The 26,168-nt window shown below is 40.4% G+C and overlaps 1 protein-coding gene across 7 annotated transcripts in view; it reads right to left on the reverse strand.

Annotated features, from left to right (window-relative positions):
- Positions 1-26,168, reverse strand: part of ANKRD44 (ankyrin repeat domain 44) — a 144,221-nt gene that overhangs the window by 69,376 nt on the left and 48,677 nt on the right. For 6 of the 7 annotated variants that reach the window (XM_075028052.1, XM_075028049.1, XM_075028047.1 and 3 more), the window contains exons 2-3: positions 10,525-10,608; positions 1,393-1,471 (exon numbers count right to left, since the gene is read on the reverse strand). In XM_075028052.1, coding sequence (XP_074884153.1) covers positions 1,393-1,471; positions 10,525-10,608 — 163 coding nt within the window. Of the gene's footprint in view, positions 1-1,392; positions 1,472-7,289; positions 7,307-10,524; positions 10,609-26,168 lie in introns of those variants that run through there. The other variant, XM_075028053.1, reaches the window with a different exon arrangement.

Raw genomic sequence — 26,168 nt, forward strand, 5'->3', positions numbered from 1 at the left:
GCTGTTACTTGCAAAACTTGGGAAGACATTGTTCCTGCAATCTTCTCAGACCATAATGAAATGACAGTATGTGACAAGCAACACACACTGCAAGAACACATGCACAGATTAAGTTTATTAACTCTTAACTCCCAGTGAAGAAAATAATGTTTGCATTTAGCACATTGAAAACCCACCCAAGCATAACCTGTCAGCCAAGGAATGTTCATTTGAGTCATTCTGCTGGCATCAGGGTTAGAGCAGAAAGATACAATGTGTGTCCAACTACTTACCCTCATTAAGCAATTAAGACAACTCAAAACGCCCCCCAAAATGTACAGGGGAAATGCACAGCTACAGCAAACTGAATTCTCATTTTCTGCCTTCTCCAGGTGTGGTTAGGCTGGTAATCCAAATAAATTTGTTTGTGTGGTCTGCATGTGCCCATTAGCATCCTGATCTAACTTTGAAATTGGCTGGTGCTCTAAGCAGGGGGCTGGATCAGGCAACCTCTAGAAATCCCTTCCAGCCTGAATTATTCTAGGATTCAAGGTTGGAAATTAGAAGGTGCCTTGCAATCACAGGACTGATAGTTCTGAAATAACTTTCTAAAAAAAATATGCAACTCCTTTGAAGAAGCAGTCTAATAATTTGTGAAACCAATCATATAGCGAGGTTGCTTGCACGGGGGCAGACGTTTGTACCATAAGGTTCCTTTCAATCCCACATTCTTAAACCCCTATATGCTTTACCCTTACAGTTTTCCAGTTTAGAAAAACACTGCCTTTGAAATCTGCAAGCACATCCAGGAGTTTGCCATGAATTATGTGTACTTCTTGAGATATGTCTGCTTTATGCTTTGCTCTGACATATTTTGATCATGTTTTTTGTCACTACAACAGTTTGGAAATATTTTTTAATTTTTTTTGTTTAGATATATCTTACTGCACAGCTTCTATTCCCCAAATCAACTCCCCAACTCTTAGAATCATGTTTCTAATGTAAATACCACTTACAATTCATTTAAACTCATTCATAACTTTTTTGCTATTATTCCATAATAATTTTTGCTTAACAGGAATTCTTGGCTTGTACGCCAGGACGTGAGCCTGCATTCCAAATATGTACTTCAGTAAGTTTCTGAATCCACAAATACTGTCAGCTTGAATGCTTTAGAAGTTTTGAAAAACTAGTTGTTTTGTTTATTAATCCAGCTCAGTTACAGTGCATGTTTTATAACTGTATCACCAAATTTAAATATATTTTCTAAGCTTGTGACAACTGCAACCAACTCTGTGAAACTCAGAAGTAGGCACTGCCCAAAGCTTACTCATATATGCTTTGCTGGGTATTCCTTGTAGCTTTAAAATTAGCTAAATTACCAGTTAATAACAGTGAGGGACACTACCTTACCTGACAAAATGAGAAGCTCAATGATGTCTGCATCCCCCAGGAATGATGCAACGTGAAGAGGAGTTCGTTTCTCAGCATCCTACAAAACCATAGATTTAAACTTGGTCAATAACTGTAAGCATTAGTGTTAAAGAGTAATGGATTTGTATATAGTGCTTATTTTTTTGTGTGTATTTCTGTTTATAATTAGAAATGCAATCTCAACCAGTGAAAGGTCTGAACACACTTCGTCCCAATAATCCTCAACTTTTTTATCACTTTGTTCCACCAGACCTTGCAGAGACACTGTCTTTACTCTGATATCCTGTTCAGAGGTAGATCAAATCAAATCCAATCTAAAATGAGAAAAGACGTCTTCCTTGGGTCTCTTTTGGAAACATTTTCCACTCTAAGTGTTGCAGCGACCTAATTCAGATGCTTCTGGACATCAGACTTTGTAGTGCAGTTTGCATCAACAATACACACTCTTCAGAAGGGTGTCTCTGGAGAATGGTTTGGAACCACACACAAGGACAAGATGCAGTCCTCTTAGTCTACAAAGGTTCTCGTACACCATTTAGTCTGCCTGTCTACAGCAGCCCAAAATGGGCTTGTACACCTTGATCAACCTTTAAACACCAGTAAAGAAAATATTACCCATCAGGTCTGTGTCTTTAAACTTAGAAGAATTGCTAATAATCATATACACAACTTCTGGAATACATCTACTTTTATTTGATTTCTGTAATTTTCAGCCTTAGGGAGTCACACTTTCAGGACTTTCTTTTCTAACTTCAAGGGGTGTAACATACAGTGTTTAAAAAAACTCCTTTCTTTTATTGCTTTATTCAGATGATTCCAGAACATAAGCCTTTAAAAGAAACTGCTAAACATTGTAATATGGGCGACAAAAATCACAAGAAATGTTAATACTGCTTATCCTGCTATTCAACCCCTGTTTCCAGTCCTAAATGTATCTCATTTTGGTTTCTTAACTGCTAATACAAAAGAAGTTTTAAAAGACTTATCAATCAAACTTATCAAATTACAACCTACCAGCATTAAATACTGTAAGCTGGTAACAGATTCAACACTTCCTGCAAATGACACCAACACAGAAATCCTACCAGTATTAACACTCTCTCCCTGAAACATATCTCTGAGCCTGTCAAGTAAAATGTCACTTTTAACACGCCCAAGAGATCATCAACCGCAAGCTATTTTGGACTGTCTTCAAAGTATGCTATAAATGTGGACAAATCAGTGCAGCAAAACCATTTGTCATGTGAATGCTGAAAATTGTTTTTCAGCACTGCAAGGCACAGAGCTACTGGTCACCAGAATAAGTTATGTTTAATCTTTATATTTGTCTGTTTTTTCAAACATATATTATGGATGTAGTCCTCAAACTCTGCTGCAGTGGACTTAGATCTTACATATTGGGCATGCATATAAAACACTCAAAAGACAGATTATGTGACACCCTGGTTGTCACAGGTCAGCAGGAAAGATATCTTACAGAACTTCACCTCCTCACACGGTAGGCAAATTAAAACAATATTAAGCAGTGTCCATCCAGCAGTGTCTGCTCAGGAACTGAAATCACAAGCTGGATTCTCTCATACGCTCAGTTCCTAAGATACAACCCACCATGGACTAGCTTTTACAGGCTACATGAGTGCATACGAGACCTTTCGTAAGTATTGCTTCATATTACCTATCCCAAGGGTATCCATGGCAAACAATACGCTAAGACTGATCAAACATTTGTACAAAAATAGAATAATTTTTATTTATTTTTTTAGCATGTTCATTTTAATGCATGAATCTCTCTTTAGCACAATGTAGTATTTGTAATAGGTGTTGTACCTGTCAGTGATAAATTTTGCGGCAGTTTCTTGCAACACAGCCAAGTTTGGCATCAGAACAGAGTACTTTGAAGTTGAATGCTAATGATCCAAGACCAAGCAATATCCTCTATCAAGGAACCAAGGCGATTCAGTGCTTTATTGATTATAAGCAATATTTTATACCAAACTAATAGAGGGAGAAAAGGACATGAAATAGAAAAGTAGAATTTTCATCCTTCTGTAACAGGAATAACTCTCTAAGTATTCTCAGCTTTCACTTTTTAAAATCAATGCAAAATCCTGTCAAATTAAATGAGAATCAAGTCTTCAGAGAAAGATGGGTTTAGTCACGCAACTAAATTTAAGCTTAATTTTTCCGAAAGGAAAAAACCCTAAAATTTCTCAGTTTATCACAAGCAGGCACAAATCAGAGTTCACCCTCACATGAACTAGCAGATGACAAAACCCAAAGTGTGGTATAGAAAATTAAAAACACACAAAAACGTCCTACAGGCAACGTTTTCGGGAGTCTGGCGGGGAGAAGTCCGCACACACCGCCTGCAGCTGAGCATGCAGTTGAGCAACTCAACGGAGGAACATCCTCAAGTTCCTGTTCATGCTCCGTGCGAGGCTGACACAGAAACAGAGGAACAGGGGCATCTGCCTGTCTGTCCAGCCACGCTCCTCACGTCCTCCTCAAAGCTGTATACCCCTTCAGCAAGACTTAAACAGCTCACTGGCTTTGCATCTGGCCCATGCACTAACATCTATACAGCTACAGATGTCCCTGTGGCATGGTGGTATTAAAAGGAGTACAAATAAGTAAATCAATAATGATCTAAAGACTGAAGGCCACAGAGAGAGAGGAATAAAAAGAAAATTCATCACTTCAGGGAAAGGTCTGGCAGTATCCCAAACCTGAACATACGTTATCAAGGCAAGGAAAGGAGGTGAGGGGAAGAAAACAATAACAGGATTACAAATAGCATTAAGACAAATAATCAGACCTGCTTCAAGTGCAATTCTCAAAGGAACAAAAGGTCTGTAAGAGACAGTAGATAAGCTAAACAATGGCTAGAAAATCATGCTGAGACAAGATAAACACTCCCCAAAACTGTATTAATGACTTATATTAGTTCACAGAAAAGATGATGCTGCACGTTAACATTATCGGCATACATTATTCTATTTTTTTAAGTACAAATAAAGGAAATTAAGAATTTAACAAAGAGGCAATCGAGAACAGAAGGCCTCAAGAAGAAAAACACTCAACACATGCTTAAACTGTTCAAGTGATCACAGTGACACTGATAAGGCCCTTCACAGGCTTAAACTTAGGCTAGTCTGTAAGTACTTTATTGGATCAGAACCCCAGAGTACATGAAGATTAGTAGAACGGTAGCTTGGATGAATCATATCAGCATATGTAAAATATTCAGGCACATTAAGAAAGAGGCCAACAGCTTCTCCTTAACACAGCCCACACCTCAAAGGAGATAACAGATTTGAGTTTTTTTATCAGCTGCAGCTGTTCAGATCAGAAGATGTTTGGGACAGAGTTATCTACTATTAAAATATAAGTGCAACTGCTACAGGAAATAAATGCCTGTATCCTCTTTATGTCACCAAACTGCCTGAGCAGCCAACAGGAATAGCTCAGCACAGAAGGAAGCACCACAGAAACTGAGTTAATGAAGTTTAATTAGTAAGAAGCATTTGGATTCCCACCGCCTTCAAGCAGCCAGCAATCTGCCTGGGTGGCAGAATAAACTAAACTATATTAGTGGCACATGAATGGCTACAACTTCCATTGATACAAGGCTAACCAAAACAATAACAGAAACAAACCTCCTGCTCATCAACTCCATTTACTGTTGTTACATCTGAGCACACTTTATTTAAATAGCACAAAGCAGCTGGTACCCTTAAAAAACCCAAACATTCAGATAAAACTTGACTTCAGGAAAATTAAATATTGGGAACTGCTTAGGAACTACTGAAGAGGCTAAAAGCAAATAAGCAGCTACTTCTTGGGCTATTTACAACCATTCAGAGCCAAAAGCTGATGCTGTACAAAGAAAATCTTTGCCGTTTCAGGATTTCCTCCCTCTCACAGATTCTTTTAATAAAGCCTGTAACTCACAAAGCAAATCGAAATGCTTAACTGTGAGCACCAGCTGGGAGGTGAAAGTCAAGCTGTGTAACTTATGCCTGGTGCTTTCTTCTGCTATTGCCAAGCACAAAAATTCCCGTCTGAAAATGCAGATCCCGGTTCCAGCACCTCTGATCCCTGCAGTCTTCAGTCTAGCCTCAGAAACAAAGGTTTTTCTGGATGGAGTCTTTAATTGCCAAGTGCCCATGAGGTGGAAGAGGCAAATACTTTGATCTTCTAGAGACAAGAAAAATTATCTTCCCCCCCCATCTAACAATCTCCTTCCACGAGGCAGACAGCAGCTTTCCTGCTAGAAAAAGGTAACTTTTGAAATCAATTACTAATCCTAGATTGAGACTGTAGAAACTGTTATCCTAATTAAAGAAAATATTTTAATGTTTATAGCAGTGAGTTTCCAATGTAAGGCTTAGAAGCTAAATAACTCCTCCATTTTTATAAATGCAATATTGATTTTGGGGGGGTTGATAGCGTGGGAGCATACATCACTTGTGAGTTGATGGGAAAAGCAGATTTAAAAAACTCAGGTATTTCAGGCTGAAGTTGCTGCCTTTGGAGAAAATAAAGCTGCTACAGCCAAACCCTGCCATGAGCTTTTAATGGCCTGTACATCCTTAACTGACTCAAACATTTTGAGGACAACAATAACGTGAATCACCAGCACAGATATATATATAGAGACATATATATATATATCATAGTACCCACTAGTATACTAGCACGCTGCACAAAGCAACTCCCAATATTTCAGACTCCCAGTAAAATCCAGCAGAAGCTTCTTCACAGTTCAAACATCTTCTTTATAAAATATAAAAAATTCTATTTATTTTCAAAAAGAAAAAACATTTATTCTAAACAGAAGTCATGCTGGTTGCCTTGCATCACAAACATCAACGCAATTTTAGTATTCGGTCTCCTTACATTCCTAAGAATTGTTCATGATTTCCTTCTGTAGAAAAAAAAATATTCTCCAGCACTTCCCACTTAAATTAATAGCATATCAAACAGCACTATTAGAGGCTAAATACCCACTGAAAACACAGCTATTACCTAGCACCAAACTGTCCTACTGTGTCAAAGCAGAAGCTTTCCAAGGTTCCTGAATAAATCCTCCAAAAGACTTTCCAGCACAGCAGAACTACATGTAGAAGAGGAGCATTTACTTCCAGGATAGCTTCATTCTCCTGCGAGGCTACGTAGTGCCAAAAAGAAAATCATCATTCATTCCTTGGATGAGAGCACAGACAAGGGTCTGGTTCCCAAGATGACTGAAATACCACATTATGGTCTCTCTCAGTCCCAAGTCAAACATGTCACTCCAAACTGAACGACAAGATGTTTTTCACATTAGCTGCCCCAAATGTGCAAAGCCTTTCAGACTCACAATCCTAAACGTGTGTGCATTCGTAACCTCAAGCACCCATACCACCTCAAAAAGCATGCTTGGCACTATTACAGAAATATAGATAACTTTTGTGTGTGTGTGAAGACCTGGATAAAGCCTGAATCCTCCTAACAAAGGCAGTCTTGCAAAGCTATGCCTTACCAAGTAGGATAACGAGAAAAAGCAGTAATAAACAGCATACATCCATGTGTCTCCATAAGAACTTTCTTCTTGCCTTCCTTATCTTGTAATAAACCACCCTCTGAAAACACGCTGCTGCCTGTAAAGCCTTGCAATCTCTGCTGGTGCCACTGCCCCTTCCCGTGCAGAACTGCTCCGCAGCTATGAACAGGCAGGCGATGCCCAGGGTTACTAAACCTCGACATGGCTCCCACCCACCCCCTGCCTGGCCCATCAGGAGTTACTGCAGCTCACCTAGATCTGCTGGCTCTGCAGCTCTGCTTTAATGAAAACAAGCCAAATTCAGCTAGATCATTACCTCCTCCTAACCTACCTCGTTTTGGTGGAAGTGGGTGGGGGAGCATTTGCACAAGCAGCTCTTGACACCAATGAGCAGTGAGAAGAAGCAGCTCCTCCAGTTGGCAGAGCGTTGAGCAAAGAGGCTACATGGATCAAGCGGAGAAGGCGGTATCAGCACTTATGCCCCAACATCAGAAATAGGAGCAACTAAGTTATGGGAAAGCAGATGTTGCCTTCAGCAGTCTCACTGCTGCGGTGAGGGGGCATATTACTTATTTTCCCAAAAATATGAATGCAATAGAAGACATTCTGGGGAATTAACTTTTGTTTTTTAGGGTTTTATCCAAGAGAAAAAGCAAGATTAGGGAATAAAGAGGAAAAACAGAGGGAAAGAAATGTCCAATTTGGCTTGCAAGCATCTTGTCAGTTATAGGGAAAAATACTGGAAGGTTATTTTGCCCTTTTTGTTTGACTTTGAATATTTTTAAGAGAAACTAAACTAGAAGATTGAGATGAAAATGGAAATTTTACAGGAAGGTTTTTGGCTTAGTAGAAAATCATGACATTGCATGCAAGAACTGGACTTTGCATACGTAGGGTATTACACAGCTGCATATTATTATGAATCCCAGCTAACCACCGGATCCCGAATAATCTCTAGATGAACTCAAGGCTCTGCACCATTCCATCATGCTCTTCTCAAAATAAAAATCACCCCAAATTATCCCCATCTACACACACATAGCATGATCACCCTGATATTTCTAAATGTACCAAGAAGCAAGTGTAGAGGATGTCTGCCTGAAACTAATGTGGTGGTCTGGATGGTCCAAACCCATATCCCAAACACCCTGGAAAAACAGGCTGCTGAACATTGCCCACAGGCAGACCACATTTCCCATGGAAATAGCACATGTTCAGTACTCAGTGGTAGGGAATCGCACACCACCAGCCAAGCATAATGCTGTCCATGCCCTCAGGGTGCAGAAGTAGCACCATGTTCCCCCAAAGCATAGCTAGGGACTGGAGAGGTCAAAGCGACCATTACAGTGGCAGAATGAACTAAAACCACCCTTCTAAGCCAAACAGTTACAGCTTTCACTTTGCTGCAAACTAGAAGCCACAATTATAGCAGCATCCAGAATGTAGCCATTTCCATCAACATACACTTCCCAGCTTGGAAAGATATTAACTATTTTATCAGACAAAAAAAAAAAGTAACCTACTAAACTTCTGATTTGCTCTAAACTCTTTGAGATTAATTTTCTCTTAGGAAGTATGCATATATTTCACTAATTTTGCATAGTGCTTTTTTCTTCTGCCTTCTCAATACCTCTCTTGCTGCAGATTCCAAAAAACAATTTTTAAAACTTCAGAAATCCCCAAAGCTTGCTGCAAAAACAGAGTTTTATTTTGTTTCACTGTCCTACCTATATTTGAACTCTTCCAATATTAACACAGCTAACCAAAATGATCAACAAAGGACAAACCACTGCCAAACAGTGTCAGAGTTTCCTCTCACGTGAGCAACCAAGCACTAGAGAAACACTAACATGGAAGTAATTAAAAACACCCTTAAAATAGAAACATAAGCACGCAGCGCAATTGCCAGGTCACAGCACAAGGGGGGAAAATGCTATCTTTTGATCTTTCTTTAGTGTTATTTTAAGCATTTGACACTTATCTGCAATGACTATCCAGAACACAATCTTCAGAATTCATGTTGGCCAGTATTCTTCTAATTACTCCAAAGAATAGCTTTGGGTTTTGCTCCTGACAAAACAGCTGTTCAGGCAAAGCATTCTTGGATGGACTTTTAGCATCTTAAACAGAATTCTGGGCAAGACTATTCAAGTTCAATGACTTTTTCTAGTAAGTACTATGGTACTCATCTACAAAATACATATTCTTCATTTAATATCACACCTGACAGTTGAGAGCATCTCCCTAGCAACCATGACTACCACACTTGCAGCCAAAGGATATAACAACATTTGAGAAGCCTACAATAACGTTGTACGGGAAATGCTATTTTGAAAAACCAACATGAAATAAAGAGGAAATTTTAGGACTACCTTGTTAATCTAGGTTGGGTTTTTGGTTTTGGTTGGTTGCTTTTGGGTTTTTTCCTTTATTTAAGGGAAAGCAGGGAAAACAAATAAGGAGGAAACTCCAGAGAGATGATGCTTTAAGAAAGCGCTTTTAGGAACTTGTTTCAAGAAAACAACCAGGTACCGATAATCACAGGGAAAGCCTAACTTCAAGGTTGTCTTTGATCAGATTCCCTCCCCATTTAAAACAGCAGCAAGTCTTCGCTTCCACTTGACAGCAAATGGAGTGGAGCCCCAGTTAACCAGACCTGTAGGATCACTTCTCCAATTCCCTTCTGCAGCTCTGAACCAGATGGTTGGATGACACTGCCTGCAAAAGCTGCAGTGCCAGGACTACACCAGACAAACTGCTGGAGTTAGCTATGAATAAACTGATGACTTTATGTCAGAAAAAGACAAGAAAAGGAAGATTGATTCAAAAGTCCAGGAAACACTGGGAAATCGCCATTCTGCTTCTGCTTTATATTCTCACCGCTTCCAGAGGCCACAGATTGTAGTCAGGACTGGCAGCGTTCATTTCTAGCAGTACGGATTTAAGTTAAAATCGAAAGGGGGGGGGGAACGGACGACACCAACCTAACTTCTGCAAAAAGGCCAAGTTCAAATGGAGATTATTTTTTTTTCACTGCCAAAACACTAAACTACTGTTTGTTTACATTGCTTACCATTGTTCTGGCTGGAATAAGCCAATCTGCAGAACAGTAATTCCTTTGTGGGCAAATTGTGGCCAAGATACTGCTTCTTTACTCTCACTGCTGAGACCTATAGTGAAGTTTTATTTCAAGTACAGTCAAATGCTGAATAACAGCTCCTGATCTGCAAAGACTCTTCATAAAAGGAAACTCTACAGAGAGTAAAAATATGCAGCTTTCAGCTGTTTTCATTCATTTTCTCAGTAAGAGAGGAAACAATGTCCCTGACTGACCTGCACATTTGGAATAATTACCATACACTTAGAAAATTTAAAGTCACCTGCTGGAGATAACTGTATTTCAGACTACTAATTAGGATTCCACTGAAGCCCCAAATCTCTAACTTCCAAATAATTTCCATTCTGTTATGTGTTAATTACTAAGGACATGATTAATACTGTCAATACAACAGTTCATAAGCACAGTGCTTAAGTATCACAGGTACATAACATGCCAAGTCACATACCAAGGCGTTGACATCCTCAGTTTTGTAGATCAACATCCGTATCTCTTCTGGATCGCCACTGAAAATCGCTTGGACCAGTGGTGGCTGAAAAAATAAAACAGAAGCAGCAGCATTACAGGTTTGTTTGTTTTCTGTTTAAAAGGAGAGCTTATTATTCCTGCCAACATTTGCTAATGCTGCCCACAGACGTTGTATGACCCCAGTAACAAATCACCAAGTGTACCTCATCAGTAAGAACTATCAGTTTGCTTGAGGATAAACTGAAATCATGAGTGTGTTTGTACGTATAATGACCGTGTGTGTGCACAAACAGGGACCCCCATTAGAATGGCAACTTTTGTCAACAGCACACAATTAGCCCAGATGTTCTCCCTGGCATGTAAGGGGAAAACTAATTACATCAGATATTGCTGCGTGCTTGCTATTGGCACAGAATAATGGTCATGCAATACACATTTAGAAACAGAACATTATGCAGATAATGAATTTCTGGGCAATTACTAAACATCTTGTATCTTTTTACTGAATAAATATGCAATGAGCACAGTTAATTTTAACCACCCAAGAAGCTAAATAATTATCTTATTGTTTCACGTCTGTTATTATGCTATTATGAATTGGAATGCATAAGTAAATAATCAGGCATACAGGAGAAACAATATGCCATGCTCATTCCTCTGGCAATGCTGGCGTCACTGTCCGTCAGTGGGAGGGAGCGCTGCATATGCTCAACTGCTCCGTTACACGTCCAGAGCTAGCAATTTCAGTCCTTCTGCTCTGGACAGCCAGCAGCAAATATCTGAGTTATTAACCAAGCTGGCAGAACACAATCTGCTGAATTAAAAGAACAAAAATGTTGCTGCTGGAGACTCAGAAAAAGGAGGGGGCAAGTTACAAAGACACCTTATCCCCTGAAACACATGGTTGAAACAGGCAGTGGCCCCACTTCCACTGTCAGCCCTTCTGAAGGCAGTGTGTGCCCCCCTGAGCTTGCTGAGCTGGTCCTACCAGCAGAAGAGCTTGTGGTGCCATACAATCACCAGAAGCTAAAATAACCCTGGAAAAGGGAAGCATGCATGACCACTTAAGCACATAAAACCGCAACAGTTCTTAAGACTCTGCAGAACTTAACTACCTTGTAAACAGGTTATCTCAAAATTCACAAACAAGCTGGAAGAACACAGGAAAATACCAATTTTTCCCAATCTTTTCACTGCAAAATTCATCATATTCAAATGTGGAAAGTACACTTATAAGTTGATGGTGTCTGTTTTAAGACATATTAATCCCTTATGTCCTTGAGAAAGATTCACTCTGGAATTTCATTCTTGCCACTCCTCTGATGGAAAAAGGACTAAAGTAGCATCTTTTATCACAACTCTTTGCAGCCTTACATATTGTAGCAGATGTTTGAAAAAGAAAAAAAAAAAGATTGCATGTCACTTGAACCATTTAGCACGCTTCCCTCCCAGCCCATGTGAGAAGGGTCACAGACTATTCCCCACCAGAGGATGCAAACACCAGACCTCAGAGTCTGTTCCCTTCTCCTTCATCCGCCAAACTCAAACAAATCAGTATTTAGCTAAGAGTGAGATGATCTTATTTCTGCATTTTTCTCTACCAAAAGAAATCATTTAAAGCAATTGTCTAATCTTATGCCCGCTAGCACGCTGAAAAAAATTAGTATTTCCTAGACTTAGCGCAAACCTAACACTAGATATGAAGAACCAGTGAATGTTTATTAAATTACAATGCTCACACCAAATTATTTCCATTTCATGTACACTTATCATAATATTTAAATAACAAAATAAACAGGAAAGCAGAAGAACACCTCGATTTCAAGCTAAATGGCAACACAACCCATGGCCAAGGAACAAATACCCTCCATGGTTCGGATGAGTCTCTGAACTCAGGTACACTCAGCACCCAAAGAAAGGTATCAGCCAGGCTCTGATGACACATAAGCTGTGCATCGTTACATTAAAAAAAGAGGAAAGTCTACAATAAGACAGTTTGAGCCTTCTTTCCTCTGTCAGAAATCTGAATCAGACACCTCGTTTTACAGGAAATGCTTGACCTTTTTAATTAGCATCAGCTACTTAACACAGAAAGCAGATTAACACTGTGTTCTTTTGACCTGTAACATACATAAGATCCTCATCTCAATTTTGTCCACCATACCACCGTCATATCTACATGCAGTTCCTTATATTGAAACCCAGTATTTACTGTGCCTCTGAAGGAGGTTCTAAGTCTCATACTGCTCATATACACAACCTTTGCTGACAGGAGATAGCTGCCATACACCCATTTGCAAAGGCCTTAGTCCTTCAGTCCTTTCTTCCATGAGATTTACTTTTTATAAATTAATTACAATAGAATCTCTCATTGCTAACTGTAACAGCAAGAAACAGAGATAACAGAGAACTATCAGAGCCCATGAATTGGAAAAACAGATAAAACCAGGACAGGCTGATAACCATCCTGAGTCACTGCTGTGCAGCTTTCTCCAACTGGCCATTTTTCTAATTTACTATTTCATAATTTTACTTCATTTTGAAAGGTATTAGTTTTGAAGTGAGAAACACATTATTGTTAAGGAATTTTTATTACATATGCACAGTCATGTATAATGACCTGTTTAGGAAAAATATGTCAGAAGTATGTTGCAGCATTGTTGCTGCAATTTGAGGTCAGAGCTAAGACTGTGCATCCGCATCCCTCAGCACGAAAGAAAAAGTATTGCTCCATTCAGCAGCTGACAGTGATGAAATGGGGCTTGTGCAGTTACGAGTGTTGATGATGGATGTCCAATGACCTGAACAGATTACTTTCTTGATCTTTAGTGATAACCATGTTCATGCATGAATGACTTCAACATTAAATAACTTCTCCTTCGTCTTTTTTTTTTTAATCCCTGAAGGGCAGATAATGACACTTCCTAATTATCAAAGAAAGATACAGTATATTTTTGGAAATAATTTCTAAAACCTGTGACAATATCATTAACCAGTTATTTCATTAACATAAATATTTTGCTTTAAAATTCTTCAAATTCAGAAGTTGTTAAACACTCAGAATGAAGAAAAAAACAAAAAGAAAGCACAGAGCAGGTTATGTATAACTATTATTAGACTTAAGCAAGGGTGCAGGTTTTGGAATGATGAACAGCTGTTTCATCAGCTCAGCTCTTCAGAGCTTCCAAATTCTTCAAGAGAGTTTCAGTTGGGAGTGTTCACATTTTTTCCTGAAAATATAAAGCAGCAGCTAACAAAAACATTTCCATGTTACTTTTTCTACAGAGTTACTATTATAAGTACAAAATTCTTCAACAAGTTTTATTAGTGTGATCTTTACTTTGTGCTGTAACGAATGTTACAGTAAAAATAAAATTTTATCTGCAGACATCTTCCAATGTTGGAACATATCCCTATCTTTACTGCACACGGGGCAATCACAAGCTGGACATCAATCCACCAGGTAAAATTAGCTTGTTGAACTGAAGGCACAATTATTATTTCAGCAAAGAAGAGCTTAAATGCACATGGAAGAATGTCCTGTGGCTCAGCTGGCGTCCACAGAACTGACAAGCCACACCAGCAGGAAAAATCCAGCATTGGGAAATTCTCCTCCACAGATCTGACAGTACAAAGGAAAGCTGAGACTATTACCAAGTGGCACTGGCAGGTCTCTGAGCCTCAAATGAGACAAAGTATTTAAGAGGACTGTCTCAAGTATCATTTTAATTACTATGAACAAAGTGGGTGCTGAGGTTCCTAGCAAACCAGTTAGTACTATCATCAAGTAACTGTGACATCTATCAAATATTTTGTCTTGATTTTAGATATTCTGACTCACTAACAAGGACTTATTTAAACCAGATTTTCATTTGACAGGAGCTGGAGGCAGATAGGGAAAAGATGATCGATTCCCATGCCTATTTGATATAATATACTACCATTTGGTCTTGTGAGTGAAAAGAAGTTATATACTGATCCTTTACTTGTTCTAATTGCATTACATCAAGTTGTTGGATTAAACACTTGGATATGTCCTTGTACTCATTTCTCTTTAACTAGCAAGACAACGTAGCAAGACACATAATCATTTCAAAGTGGTATTGACTCTGTCAGTGTTTTGCCAAACACCTCTTTTTTCTGCAGGTACTCCCATTAATCAAGATTACAAGATTGTCTGCAATGTCACATCACGTACATCTAGTTCCTTCCACTCGTCATAGCACGAAGACTACTTCTCTTCCTAATTTTAATTTAGGACTTTCTCCCTCCAACCATACAACACATGAATATCCAAAATGCTGTTTTAACTTATAAGTCTGTATGAGTGAACAGTCATTAACTGGATTTCTCTTAATTCTTAGAGTGCATTTCCATGGTGCTTAGTATTTATACAGTTCCATGTACAGAAATTATTCAACACTAATCATTTTTTAACAGGCCTTGCAGTCTATTTCATTTGCATCAGGGGTTAGCCTTTTACTGTGTTTTAGGAATTAATTGCTGGGTAAATGCAAAGAGAAGTTTACTCCTAATTTGTTATTATTTCAAAGGCTGTTTCTGCCATTGGAATTTCTATATACTGGTTTCTGGCAGCAAAGTACTTTCACAGAGCTGGTATTTGGAGAAGAATGTCCTTGGATGGTTGTTAAGGGGTTTTTCAGAGCATTACAGATTTTTACTGAGCAACTCCAAAGGAATACTTGTCCAAGCTACTGAAAGGCCAGTGGAGAGAATCAAATCTGTAAATAGGGTGTCCTGGTCCTCTGGAAGCACTATGCCAAACTGACAGCATTGTTAAATGAGCAAATGTACTTACCTAGGACATTTATACTGACCAAATCAATAAATACCCTGTAGACTGCAATATTTCAAATACGTTGGGGGAAAAAAAATTTCTATTAATTTAATTCTGTCTTCTTATGTCCTTCCATTTTTTGCAGACTAGCCCAATTATTTATAAGGATTGCACGTAATCCACTGCAGAAAGGACGGCATGTATGCCTACACATTGCTGCTTATTTCAATTTGTTCCACTGTGTTTCCATGCTCAAGGACCAACAAACTTACATGACACACAGGGGTATTCAAGAAAACACAAAGTAACACTCCCAAAAGTAAGAGAAACTCTGGGTGGATGGCACTTCCAAACTTCAAGAGATCTTGGTGTTGTTTTTAAGCTACTGCTTAAAGGACACAAAAGAATTGTGCTCTGACGCTTTCCCCAGACCAATGACTGTAACTTGCTGCCACACTGTGCTCTAAGTTGCTTCAAGGGATGTGCTGGGCATTTAAGTTTCATTGCAAGAAGCGCTAGCTTTTCCTGTAATGGCTCCCCATTTCTCTCCGTGACATTTATAACAGCCTCTTTCTATTTAGCTTCTCCAAAATCTCAGGCTGTGTTCATTCTTCAGACCATAGCGTCGATGGTGCAGGGTACACAGGGAACGTACTCCAGGAACAGTGGAGAATTGATCACTGCTTCATTTCCTGTTATGGTCTCCTGAGATTAGGATAAAAAATATATACATAAATTGTGACTATAGCATATGTTTAGTGTCAAGAGCAACTTGGTACCTAGGCTTTTTTAAAGGAGGAGGAGCTGGAGGGGGGTATCTGCATTTGCCTGGACAACTCAGCACTTCCTGAACCTGCCCACAGCCTCAGTGCCCGAGAGCCTGTCCCTCCAATCTCTCGATTCAAATGGCAAACAGCAACTTCATCAAAACGCAAAGAAATGCTCAGTGACCAAATGTGAAAATACCCCAGTGCGCACCTATGGCTACCAGCATGGTCTAACCCTAAGGGATGAATACTGAATAGCATCAACAGCATCAGGCAAGGATGTCTGCAAAGACGTACAGTGCGTTAGAAACAATGCTAGTTCTGTATTCACTGCTTTCTCCCCCCTCCCAATGATTAGTTAAATGCTCAGTAATGCATAAGAGGTTCCGGATTTTAAGTAATTGTTCACAAATGTCTGAATAATTCATGTCATGCTAACACGGTCTGTAGGTAGTTCCCACTTCAGCATGCACACAGCCTTTCCCATGGTGGCTTCACAAAGGAAGACTTGAATATTTCCAAAAATATCTGGTACAGAAATAGTTGGAATATGGCAATTCTAACATGATCATCAGATATTGCCATTGCCGGTGACATTAATAAAACCTGGGTTTAATCACTGGTATACATTGCTAGCTGGATGACGATTCAACACAAGCTACCAGACAGCTACAGAAATAGAGCAGCTCCAATCTTACTCTGCTGGACAGCTGGGCGGTTTGTGCAGACTGCGAAGCCTCCAGGCAGGATGGCCCAGGAGAGTGTCTGTGTCCTGGGAGCACTCCCACACCTCCAGCTGAATTCGGCTGGGTGCCTGGTGTCCATTACTGACCAGGTTTAGAGGTTGGAAATTCAGGCCTAACAAAACACCCTTCTGCATCTTGAGGATGGAAAAATCAAATCATCAGCTTTAGGTGAACAAATGTTTTCTTCCAAAACTACAAGTTCTCCTTCATTACTGTTATTGTACATCATTAGGGGAAGGAAAAAAAGTATGATCACTGGTAAAGGGTTAAAGTAGTAGCAGTAAAGATGCCTGAAACAAGACTGTCCGATGACAAGCTGAAAAACACCTTCCATTAAGGCTCTTGCTGTGAACATTGCTTACACTATGTTTTGAAAAGGACAACCTGAACTGCTTAGAGCATGGCTCAACCCTGAAAAGGGAGCAGGACCATCACAACACATCCTGCATCACCTACTTTTAAATGATTTCCCCTCCATACCAGTTAGGCCTTGGCAATGGCAAACTGGGCTTGGGACTGGAAACCCAGAGTGGGCTCCCACAGCCTTGTGGCTTTCTGCACCCAGTCAGCAGGACCCCAATAGCTTTTGCTTACACCCCAGCCGCAAAACTCTGCATCTCCAGCCAGACAGAGAAGACAACAGATCTGGTTCTATAATTAAATGTAATCATAGTTAATCATTTAGTAAGTGATCTGCAAACCAGAATACACTTCAGTTCACTTTCCCATAGGCATGCTGCTTGTGAAGTAACGAGAATAAACCTGCTTCACACTCCTGCCTCCCCACCACTCCCTGCACCCTCCTGTTCTGGTCCTCCCCGTGCCCAGCCCTTTCCCCTCCTCCACTCGCCTCCTCCAAGAGACATAAATCTTTGCCTCTCTCTCTGCTGCCCCATTTCCATGCTTGAGCAGGGGAGCTGGAGTTCTTATGTGATGCACACTTGAACACCTTTAACTGCAAATACACAGTATCAAATACACACTTGCCTTTCAAGCAAGTGAGAAAGAAAGAAAACCATAAGCAAAATGGAAACTGCCTGGGGAAAAAGTATTACAACATATTCACACAGCTGAAACTTTAACACAACATTTATTTAGCCAAGCTTTCATGATACTTAAAAAGGAAAATAGTCAGGATTGACTCTGCTTGTGCAACGCCAGATCGAGCCCAGTATTTCTGTTCGCACAATTTCTGATCCACCGTTCTGGACAGTGCAAAACAAGCCTCTCGGATCTATTTCTGGCTGTTAGCTTGGCTCCAGACTTTGGCTGCCTCCCGTTTTTCATTATGAAGCCTATCAACTGCCCCAAGAATTGCTTATGTTTCCAGGTGAAGCAAAGGTTACATCCTGCAGTTCCTGGAATCCTGAAATTCCTCTACACACCAAACATGCTGCGAGTGGCCTATGTTTTATTAAACTTATCAGTTAAAGTCACCACAATAACTCATGGCATGTTAAATTTAGATCACTTCTAAAAAGGAAAAGAGCTAAGAAAGTTTAATTCAGCTTGTTCAGTGTCCTTTCCTTCATTCTCATTACTGGAGGCTGTCCACCCATCTCAGTTTAAGTGGTGGGGTTTTGTTTTGGTTTTGGTGGTGGGGGTGGGGTTTAAGTGCCTGCAGATCATATCAGAAAATTAGTTAATAAATACTGTCTTGAAGTTACATTAATCAAGTGGAGACAAAGACTCAGCATGCTGCAGACTAGTTAAAATAAGAAAGCATTTTTTTAAAGGAGACAAAAATAAACATAGTAGCATAACATTTGTCATATTCACCAGCATTTTAGTGGAGCAAAGGCTGTCAGACAGCATAGTAAGATTTGTTGGAATATCTACAAAGATTGAGGATAATTGATCTAATGGTATCCTCAATTTTTCTTGTCCTCTCGAATTTGTTTGTTCAAAGTTTCTTGGGGTTTTGCCTTAATACAAAGTGTGCGTTGTGTAATATCTCACAACAGACATAGCAATGACACCATTAAATAACAGTCATGGGATTGTAATGGCACTACCAAAAAAAGGATCCAGTTCTTTTTACACATTCCCAGCAGCCAGTGCTGCACTACTAATCCATTTGAGTACTTCTTGACACATCGATATTTTGACTCCCAGAGTTTTTGCCTCTCCCCCCCCTTTTTTTTCCCCTGACCCATAATCCATCTATCATCTAGGCAGGAGCAGGGAAGAAGGCCTGGCACCAAGGCAGTGTTTCTGAACAAGAGCATAGCACAGAGTAAAATCTCTGGGGGCATAAATTCCAGCTGGTATAAATTAGTTTAAGGGAACTCCCAAGCGAGAGGTGCTGTGCCACATTATACCATCTGCTTTTAGAAGAGCCCTGTGTGTTCTCCCCACCAGAAGCACAGCTGAGAGGTGGCCAGGCAGCATGAAGCTACAAACCTCAAGAGAAATAAAACGGCCAGCAGCAGGGAAGAGCAACAGCAACCCCAGTGACAGGTCTGCTCCTCGCTAGAGATTTAAGAATAAAGCACTTAGGGGAGAAGTTCACTTGAAAAACATCAACCCTACCGGAAGCTTCATTTCCTGCTTGCTTGTCTTCAAACACATTTCAAGCACACCAGCAATTTTTTTTTTTTTTTTTTTTGACCAATTGCATAGGTGTTGAATTCCGCAAGTAAAAAAAAAAAAAAGACGATTAAAACCAATTCTGTGCACAGGAGGGAATGCTCTGGGGAACAAACATGTTCATGCTGGCTGCAGGTGTCCAACTAAACTGACACATCTCCTCCGTTCAGTGGCCCCACATCCTCTGGAGACCACTGACATCCTGCCTTCACCCAACTCTACCAGCAGCAATGGCAACCAAGTAGAAAAAAAAAAAGGGAGAGAAACGGAAATGTTGCAAGTTTATCTTCCTTCAGTTTATCACTTATGAAACCATGACTTACCCCTCTCTTCCTTGCCAAGGTAAGCATGAGCAAGGACCTACACACACACTGCTGCTGGCTTAAGCAACCTTTTCATATTCCTCCTTCAGCGCAGCAGTGCAGCAAGACCTGCCTTTCATCTGGCATCCTGGACACTCAACGGTACAGAGTAATAGTCCAGTGACTCTCTATCTGTACCGTAATTAAGTGCTATATCTGATATATGCAGCATGCATTAATACTCCTCATACATTCTAATAAAAATCCTTTCATTTTTGAAAAATTAATCCTGATTTAGAGAACTATAAAGTGGCATCTGTTCCTGTAAGATCTTACTCAGTAAGATTAGGACTTCCGCCAGTTAACAGGGTCTGTTTTATATTAATGTACACACAGAGAAGGCAGCTATGAAGCAGAGAGTGCCCTAATAAATTTGCAGATACTTCTGAACTACAAGCAACTACAAGGACATTGGAGAGCAGGATCAAAATTCACAACCACCTCGACAAATTATACAAACAACTGGGCTGGAGGAAGACGAGGACACTGTTCAGTATGGAGGACAACACAGCATGCCTATTAGCAAGAAATCCAGAGCTGTTACATGGCAGTTCTGTATAAGAAAGAATTTGGGACTGCAGTTTACTAACTGAACGTAACCGAACAACGTTATGAAAGAGGAAGAGACCTTAAAATAGGAATACAGCTTGCAAAACACATAGTAGTCCTTCCACACTGCTCAGTACTGCTCAGTACTGCTCAGGCTGCAACTGGAGCAGGACATTTAGTCTGGGGCACCACTTCACTTGAAGACCAAAACAGAGATCTAAACCATGATTTACAGGGAATATCTAAACAGATTGGAGCTATTCAGCCTACACAGAGGAAAATTTAAAGGGAACATGAGAGCAATTTGCAATATGTAAAAGGTTGTTACTAAAAGAAATCACCTGTTTTCCACATCCAAGACATACAGAGCTTGAATGGCTGCACACAAGGAGGATGCATTTCTGCTCCATTAAAGGCAATGCAAACCAGGATATTGGTTACCAATTCACCTGAGTTACAAACAGTGAACTGCAGAAGACCATAATTTCAAAAACAGATGTAGTCCAATGATCACTGAAAGTCAAAGGAATTCTTTTCTGCAGGCTTCAGTAGGCAAGGGATTGAACATACAAAAGCAAAAAAGCCCAAACAAAATTCACACCACACTCACATAAATACAAAGTTTAATGCAAAAAGGATAAGCTACAGCAGACTGCACTTCCAATAAAAAGCAGAGAACATGCATTTTTCTAGCATTTCTGCTGGGTATTACACCATAAAAGGGGTGATTACTTAAATAGTGTGGCACATGGTGCTAGAGAAATTTCCACAGAAATCAATAAAAATATATATACTTCCAAAAGTTCAAGGGCAGTCTAGTGCCCTTGGGTAGAAACACTCTAACGTGTGGCATGACCGCAGCGGAACTTTCAGACCCTGTTTCGTTCACTCGTGAGAAGGCAATTACAGCTACGGTTTTCTTCACATAAGTTCACACACTGAGTTTCTGTTAGGGACAGATATATTTTGCAGTCACAATCTCGCATGCTCCTGCATCTCATCTTCCTCTTAGTAGTGATGTGCAACACTTCCGAGGTCCTGCTGTCACGGGTGTCTAAGCCAAGCCCCAGACAATAGCAAACCCCTGGGGTCATGAAAGTGGCATAAGGGAGGGACAAGACATTTTAGGAACTTGAGCAAAATCTGAAACATCTGACTTGCTCGGCCTTACCATTATATTACAGGTGAATCTTGCTCAGGTTCAAGTAACTTCCCCTTGTGCTGCTCATTACACACAAAGCCTCACCACCGCCTGTCTCCTAAGCACTGCAGTGCAGCTCATTCCCCTGGTGAATGAGTGCCATCCCAACAGCCGCCCTCCTGCCAGCTCCAGAAAAACTCAGAAAATCTCCCTACTTACTTTCTCATAAATAGCCAGTGTCAAATATACTTTAAAAGACATTAAACACTAATATTTATGTTTCCCGATTTCTCTTAGAGGGTCATGGAGCTCCCAGTGCTCTTGAAGAGCACTATGGTCAGTTATTACCGTTTTCATAAAACAGTAAAATCCTTTGCAGATTTTAGTCACTGGCATTTGCCTTCTGCATAGCTAGTATAAAATTCAGATTAAAAATGTCCAACTACTGAGGCTGATGACAGTGTTATTTCCATTAATAGCAGAGTAACTATGTGTGAACATGCAGATCAGTCCATAACAGCATTTCATCTCTTTCTTTGCATTAGGCTTGCTACAGTTGGCATGAAGCTCTGCTGAACAACTGAAGCAGATGTTTTACCTCTATTTTGAATCTGGAACAGATTAGCGAAGTTAGCTTGATTCAACATATCCTGATAATATCCTCATACTCATCATCAACCAAACTACTGAAGCTGACAGGAAATAAAAATAAAAATCAAGCTTTGCTGATGAATGCAATGTCAGGTAGCCAGGCCAAAGAAATTAGATGGAAATTTAAAAAGGTTTTAAAACTGGCTTCACTTCAGAAACCAGTTCAAGATCTTCCAAGCATGATGCATCTGACTGTGACAAATCCAGCAGCTTCAAAGTGACTTTGTACAGACCCAAACTAAACCAAAAGATGAGCCTGAGAGCTGTAATGAGCTATTACGCTCCTTCTTCCAACAAGTTACCATCACAAGTCATGAAGACCTTTGTCTGGATACCCTCTGGAAAGGCTGCAAGATGTTTCTGAGACTACTGTCACCATTTAGAGAGTCAGTGTGAACCTTCCCTTCATCACACACAATCCCATGCATTAAATATATCTCCATATCTGAGAAAAGTTAATCTTGAATGAGAGGCATCAGCCAGAAGTGTAAGCATATGCATTTCTCATCAGCTGAGGAAGTAGAATACAAATCTTCCTCCTCCTCCTTCTTCTCAAGGAGCTTCCAGCCACGGTCATAATCTCTTGCTGAAACCCTTCAGCACTGAGAACGGAGGCAAGAAAAGGGCTCAGAGCCCCAGCTCCCAACACAGCTAACTCATTCTGTACACACAGCTCTCTCTTTACTATCACTTCCAGTTCCTGACATACAAGTCAAGTGGTAAGGTTTGCAGTCAGACACAGCCCAGCTATGTTAGAGACCCTCTCTCTGTCCATATCACATCTAGACTCTTTGATCCCCTCTGGCCTTGGATAATCATTGCCCAAACAGAGCCTTCTTTTCTGGAGACAAAGGCTTGGTGTGGGGTTGCTCAGCCACAGAGTGACCATCCCAGCAAGGTCAAGACAAGCCCCACGTGTTTCCAGTCTCATAAAAGCCTCCTTGCAACAGAGAAGGGCAAAGAATCATCAAGCGAACAAAAGAGAACACAAGAAAGGGTAAGAGTGCAATCCACATCAGATGCCCTTGTGAAACTGAAGTGCTCAGGCAAGCCAGAAAGGGGGGGGGGAGGGAGGGGGAGAGTCAGTTTTTACAAAACCCTTTTTAAACTCAAACTGCAGGTGCCATTTGTAATCCAATCCCCATTTTTTTTTTGTTTTGCTAGAGAAGCCATAGCTTATTAAAGGTGAAAGTTAATTAGACGTGCATAGCTTAACACTTCAGCCTCTCATTTATTTTTTGTTAACTATTCCACTTCAAAAGTGAAAAACTTACTATTCTGTGTTGTTCTGTCATGCATCATGAGTCAGATGCCAAAAGGAATGCTTGCAGAAAGGAATACTTTAAAGCTTGAAAGAAAATAATTAGTTGGTGGGGGGTTTTAAACAGAGATTTTATATGAAAAAAAAAAACAAATCTGTATCTTGAGTCTCTAAAGACTACAGATCATGATCTCCTCTTTAGTTCTTCTGTAAATATTCCTGTATAAGTCTTGTCAAATTTAGCCCAGTAAATATGCGACCTTGCTACAAAACAAAAAGCAACCCCCCACTACTTAACCAGCTAACGCATGTAACTGCTTGTTGTCAAGGCAGTAGCAATGTGCTTTACATTCATTTTTGTCTGTGTTGTTAAGCAGGGCATTATTCTCAACCACTCTCTAATGACAACAGCAGAAAGAGCTGGTGACAGCTTGATAACTGCCTAATGAGATCAGGAAAGCTGAATTACAGTAACCTAGCTAAATGATAAAACCAAAACAAACCAGAGGATTTCCCAATCTGACTTTACTGTTCTTTTACAATTCCTTGGCCACCCACTCTGGTCGCACCACTGCGGATGCCTGTGGTATTTGAACATTTCCTTTTAACAGGGAGCTCTTCAAGTCATTCCGCCCATCAGAGAAGAGGATGTTTGACGAAGAGCACGGGCAATGTGTCTGCCACTAGCTACCCCAGATGCCTTCTTTGAAAAAGAGATGTCTTTCTGGGATCATGCTATGGGAGATGAACACCCTACACAAACTCAAGAAGAAGCAGGCGTTGACCTTACAGTCTTCCTTCTAAATCCCATGTAAATCCAAAATTAGTCAGTGGAACTAACTTAGCAATCATCTCCATTCATTTTCACAGTTCTTTACAAGTGACTTAAGTGAAACATCAGAAGCTAGTGAGATCTGAGAGCACCTAAGCTAGGCCCAAGCTTAGCTCTTCACTTGCTCAACTCCTTTTCAAGGAACTGGTTTGGTAAACCACTGTCCTATTTTGTTGTCTGGTTTGTCCATTCTCAGGCCACGCTGCTGCTCTGATCTGCTAAACAAAGCAAATCTCTCTGCATCTCACAGCCTCCTCCTCTTAGTTATTGTGAAGCTCTCACCTGCTTTTTATGGTGATGATCGTAATTCAAGAACTGTATTTCTCCTTCTCTGATGTCTTGTTTACACTGGTGTATGTAGCTCACCACTCAACTGGCTGCCCAACACTTTAGAAGAGTATGTAGGAAAGCACAGTCTTGCTGTGTCACAGACCTTGGCTTTTCAGGATAGGACAAACAAAATGCATTTAAGGGCCACCTAACACTTTTTGCATTTAAGTTGATGGCAAAAACTTTCAAACTACACCAAGAGACTGAGAACAATGCTTGGTGCTTTTAAAAACCCCATCCTCAACATACAAAGCTGCAGGACCTTTAGGAGGATTGGGAAAGGTTTCAGAGGGGTTGGAAAGGTTGTGCCACCTCACCATCTTAATTCACCATGATTGCAAGGAGTTAATTTAAAAAAAGGAAAGAAAAAAAAGGAACCAGCCCGTTCCCAAAAGTCTGCCGAACTGCTTTCACTGAGAGTTTTGCACAGGCAAGTACAGGACTCTTCTGCTTGCAGCCACTTCACATAGGCTCCAGATTATCTTCTCCTCTGGGGTAAGATGAGTAGGATGACAGTTTCTCTACGCTATCTGCAAAGTCTCACCAACTAACAGAAACTACACTGTAAATGGGACTTGCCCAAGGGGAATTCAGTCCCAATGCACTGAGCTAAAACAATGGCTGGCAGAGAGCTTTAAGCCATGGGAATATGGTGATGTTACCAAAATAGGTGGATGTAGCCTTCTCCATCCCAGTGAGGTGCCCAGTGAGACGATTTCAGGCTGTTTAAAACACAGGCAGAATCTTGAGGCAGTAACTAGAGAGAGGGGAGGGAAAAGCAGCAAAGTCTCCCTGGTGAGGACAAGCCACCCACAGCACCCTGCCCTCCTGCTTTGGACTAGTCAGCTCTGTGGTCTAGACTTCAGATCTGACTGGACCAAAACTGGGACTGCACTGGTCCTGCTCCTCCAGGCCTCAACAGGAAGGAGCTATCCTGCTACGTACTTTGAGTAAGGGAATTTGGATTTTCACTGGTCTCATTTATAACCTCATTCACACTTCTAACTTGTAAGCTGGACATCTTGTAAAATTTAGAAGGTGAAATCCATACAGCCATAAGCAGCAGAGTGAAACACAGGAAATCCCTCATCCCTTTCCATGTCATAGCAGTATGTAGACCACAGGGGCAGACTGCATGTTTCTGATGTATTCTAACTCCAGTTCCCCTGTTCCCGAACACCGTTTGGGTCCTAGAGGCATTTTAAGTATTTCTCACTTAAGTTTTATTTCTGTCTCTAAAGGAGGGAAAAAAAAAAAAAAAAAAGGGAAAAAACCCAGCTCTGAGTTATATTAAATATTTGAACAGACTTCTGCAAAACAAGAACCAGACATTTCCAATCTAGGTCATCTTATAAAGATACTACAGTGTCACTATCCTAAATTTCTACTGAGACAGACCTGCCACTAGCTAACTTGTTGCGCTGACAGAGGTTCTGAGAAAAGCCTCAGGAAATACTTTAGGCAGGTTTCTGTGAAGAAAGAAAAACACAAATCACATTTCTAAATGACTGCACCCAACCCCACCAGCCCGCTCTGTTTCAGATAATGGAAGTACCACACAACACGGCTTGCTCTTGTAGGACGTAACAACTGGTAAC

This window comes from Buteo buteo, chromosome 5, assembly GCF_964188355.1.
Source record: "Buteo buteo chromosome 5, bButBut1.hap1.1, whole genome shotgun sequence".
Classification (NCBI taxonomy): Eukaryota; Metazoa; Chordata; class Aves; order Accipitriformes; family Accipitridae; genus Buteo; species Buteo buteo.